The sequence below is a fragment of the Anarrhichthys ocellatus genome, unplaced genomic scaffold (genome assembly GCF_004355925.1).
Source record: "Anarrhichthys ocellatus isolate YVR2014 unplaced genomic scaffold, GSC_Weel_1.0 scaffold4719, whole genome shotgun sequence".
Taxonomy (NCBI): domain Eukaryota; kingdom Metazoa; phylum Chordata; class Actinopteri; order Perciformes; family Anarhichadidae; genus Anarrhichthys; species Anarrhichthys ocellatus.
Window position 1 is genome coordinate 1 of NW_022284693.1, and position 4,120 is coordinate 4,120.

The window sequence follows — 4,120 nt, forward strand, 5'->3', positions numbered from 1 at the left end:
GTGTGTGTGTGTGTGTGTGTGTGTGTGTGTGTGTGTGTGTGTGTGTAATGGAGAGGGAGTGAGATAGATGGAGCATTGAGAGAGGAAATGAGGCATGGCTGCTCTACTGTGTGTTTGTCTCCCCCTGCTGGTAGGAAGGCTGTGCTAACCACATATGAGCTTGTTCAACCTAAATGATGGTTGGCAAATGTAGAAGAGTTGCTAGTTTTAGGCTTATTATGTAATTTAATGAAGACTATTCGTATAAGTATAGGCGACTCTTTTATTCTCTGCTATGAGAGACAGAATGACTGAAACATGATAACATTTATGCTGCTCCAAAACATAAGACCTGCAATACTATTTTCTCCCGTTACTTACTCAGGATGAGTACAAGCCTGACGCCGACATCTCAGAGGTGGACCTGAAGAACGCGGTGCGGATCCACCACGCTTTAGCCACTCGTGCCACCGACTACAGCAAGAGAGCCAACGTGCTGAAGCTGAAAACCTCAGACTGGAGAGTCTTTCTGCTGCACGCCTCGTAAGTCACATTTCAGATGCTGTCTTTACGCCACAAAAAACAAAACAGGAAACGAGAAAAGAATACGATGGAATATTCCATTTCATCCATGTATGTCTTGAGAGGTTTTCACATGTTTTCCATTCATGGTATTGTCCGAAGATCGCAAAACATTTTGAGTTGGACCAACTTGTAACAATGTCCCATACAGGATGAGCTGGTGCAGAAAAGGGATGGATGGATGGATGGATGGATGGTGACGATGAACTGTTTGTAGCCGTCTGTTTGTATTTGTCTCGTTTTATGTAATTTTCCGCAGCCAGTTGAGTTTTTCTTGCAGGAGAATCTGTGTTGATGTGGTGAGCTCAGAAACATCAGTCAAGCAATTTTTACTCGCTGCGCTCACCTGCTCTCTCGCCCTTTAGCAACCCCTCACTCCTCCCTCTCTCTCTCTCTCTCTCTCATTCCAGTAGTGAGGAGGAGATGATGTCGTGGATGTTCCGGATAAACCTGGTGGCGGCGCTGTTCTCCGCTCCGGCCTTTCCTGCCGCCATCGGCTCCATGAAGAAATTCTGTCGGCCCATCTTGCCGTCTTCATCCACCAGACTGAAACAGGTACACACTCACACATCAGAGCAGCTGTCGCGCTCTACAGGCTTATATTTTTCCACCAGATACATCGATTATTATTGTCAAATACTACAATAAATATCTGGTAGTGATTGATATTTTGCATGGTACATAATATACAGGTTATCAAGCCTGCACGCACAATCATTCTGCATTAAAAGTCTCCACACAGGGTTGGGCATTTTTACATATTCTATTTGTGTCCGCTCGCATCTGATTGGCTGTGTTGGGGGTCTTCTGGTTGTTGTCCGGGCTGTGATTGGTGCAGGAGGAGCAGCTGCTGAGTCACGAGAACAAGCTGAAGCAGATGAGCCTGGAGCTGGAGGAGCACCGGAAAAACTCGCCCTCAGTTGACCCCAAGAGCCGCGAGTGGGAGGAGTACCGGCTCAAAGAGCACTACCTCACGTACGAGGTACAGGCTTTGGACAGCGTCGGCTCATTTGTCTGCTTTTTTATGGGTTTTTATGGGGTTATTTTTCAAGTTGCAGCTAAAGAGACCAAACAGCACGACAGATGGCCAGTGTGGCTTGTTAGCTGCCTTCTTCTTTTTATATCCATTCTGATATTTAACATACATCATGATTATAATTTAGTTTTGTTATTTATTAACAAGACATTTTGTTAGCACAACTCTTCATCAATGTTTGTAGAAAGAGATGGAGCTTCTATCTGTCATTCCTCATATTAAAGGGGTAGTTTGGGTATTTTGAAGTGCGGTTGTATGAGGTAACACCATCGTCAGTGTAATATAAGAGGAGTTTAGAGTACTAACATGGGAGCAAAGCAATGTACTGCTATGGACGGGGACAGACTCAAAACTGTCTTTAGACAACTAAATCGATCCACATCACGTGTAAGCTATAGTTAGAATATTTACCAACAGAGAACTGAAATGAAAGGGAAACTTATCCACGCTCTCTTCAAAGCCACCAGAGAAAAACAGTATCGATAAATTTCCCTTTCACTTCAGTTCTCTGTTGGTAAATATTCTAACTATAGCTTACACGTGATGTGGATCGATTTAGTTGTCTAAAGACAGTTTTGAGTCTGTCCCCGTCCATAGCAGTACATTGCTTTGCTCCCATGTTAGTACTCTAAACTCCTCTTATATTACACTGACGATGGTGTTACCTCATACAACCGCACTTCAAAATACCCAAACTACCCCTTTAATATGAGGAATGACAGATAGAAGCTCCATCTCTTTCTACAAACATTGATGAAGAGTTGTGCTAACAAAATGTCTTGTTAATAAATAACAAAACTAAATTATAATCATGATGTATGTTAAATATCAGAATGGATATAAAAAGAAGAAGGCAGCTAACAAGCCACACTGGCCATCTGTCGTGCTGTTTGGTCTCTTTAGCTGCAACTTGAAAAATAACCCCATAAAAACCCATAAAAAAGCAGACAAATGAGCCGACGCTGTCCAAAGCCTGTACCTCGTACGTGAGGTAGTGCTCTTTGAGCCGGTACTCCTCCCACTCGCGGCTCTTGGGGTCAACTGAGGGCGAGTTTTTCCGGTGCTCCTCCAGCTCCAGGCTCATCTGCTTCAGCTTGTTCTCGTGACTCAGCAGCTGCTCCTCCTGCACCAATCACAGCCCGGACAACAACCAGAAGACCCCCAACACAGCCAATCAGATGCGAGCGGACACAAATAGAATATGTAAAAATGCCCAACCCTGTGTGGAGACTTTTAATGCAGAATGATTGTGCGTGCAGGCTTGATAACCTGTATATTATGTACCATGCAAAATATCAATCACTACCAGATATTTATTGTAGTATTTGACAATAATAATCGATGTATCTGGTGGAAAAATATAAGCCTGTAGAGCGCGACAGCTGCTCTGATGTGTGAGTGTGTACCTGTTTCAGTCTGGTGGATGAAGACGGCAAGATGGGCCGACAGAATTTCTTCATGGAGCCGATGGCGGCAGGAAAGGCCGGAGCGGAGAACAGCGCCGCCACCAGGTTTATCCGGAACATCCACGACATCATCTCCTCCTCACTACTGGAATGAGAGAGAGAGAGAGAGAGAGGGAGGAGTGAGGGGTTGCTAAAGGGCGAGAGAGCAGGTGAGCGCAGCGAGTAAAAATTGCTTGACTGATGTTTCTGAGCTCACCACATCAACACAGATTCTCCTGCAAGAAAAACTCAACTGGCTGCGGAAAATTACATAAAACGAGACAAATACAAACAGACGGCTACAAACAGTTCATCGTCACCATCCATCCATCCATCCATCCATCCCTTTTCTGCACCAGCTCATCCTGTATGGGACATTGTTACAAGTTGGTCCAACTCAAAATGTTTTGCGATCTTCGGACAATACCATGAATGGAAAACATGTGAAAACCTCTCAAGACATACATGGATGAAATGGAATATTCCATCGTATTCTTTTCTCGTTTCCTGTTTTGTTTTTTGTGGCGTAAAGACAGCATCTGAAATGTGACTTACGAGGCGTGCAGCAGAAAGACTCTCCAGTCTGAGGTTTTCAGCTTCAGCACGTTGGCTCTCTTGCTGTAGTCGGTGGCACGAGTGGCTAAAGCGTGGTGGATCCGCACCGCGTTCTTCAGGTCCACCTCTGAGATGTCGGCGTCAGGCTTGTACTCATCCTGAGTAAGTAACGGGAGAAAATAGTATTGCAGGTCTTATGTTTTGGAGCAGCATAAATGTTATCATGTTTCAGTCATTCTGTCTCTCATAGCAGAGAATAAAAGAGTCGCCTATACTTATACGAATAGTCTTCATTAAATTACATAATAAGCCTAAAACTAGCAACTCTTCTACATTTGCCAACCATCATTTAGGTTGAACAAGCTCATATGTGGTTAGCACAGCCTTCCTACCAGCAGGGGGAGACAAACACACAGTAGAGCAGCCATGCCTCATTTCCTCTCTCAATGCTCCATCTATCTCACTCCCTCTCCATTACACACACACACACACACACACACACACACACACACACACACACACA

At 44.4% G+C, this 4,120-nt stretch overlaps 2 protein-coding genes across 2 annotated transcripts; one reads left to right on the forward strand and one right to left on the reverse strand.

Annotated features, from left to right (window-relative positions):
- Positions 1-329: 329 nt before the first annotated feature.
- On the forward strand, positions 330-1,915 carry LOC116379613 (PH and SEC7 domain-containing protein 2-like; the record flags this gene model as incomplete). Its single annotated transcript, XM_031841574.1, has 3 exons — positions 330-522; positions 972-1,116; positions 1,400-1,915. Coding segments are annotated over 3 exons (695 nt in total), but the record flags the coding sequence as incomplete, so codon positions are not given.
- Positions 1,916-2,092: 177 nt separating this feature from the next.
- On the reverse strand, positions 2,093-3,790 carry LOC116379614 (PH and SEC7 domain-containing protein 2-like; the record flags this gene model as incomplete). The annotated part of the gene is made up of 3 exons (XM_031841575.1): positions 2,093-2,720; positions 3,004-3,148; positions 3,598-3,790. Coding segments are annotated over 3 exons (695 nt in total), but the record flags the coding sequence as incomplete, so codon positions are not given.
- Positions 3,791-4,120: the final 330 nt, after the last annotated feature.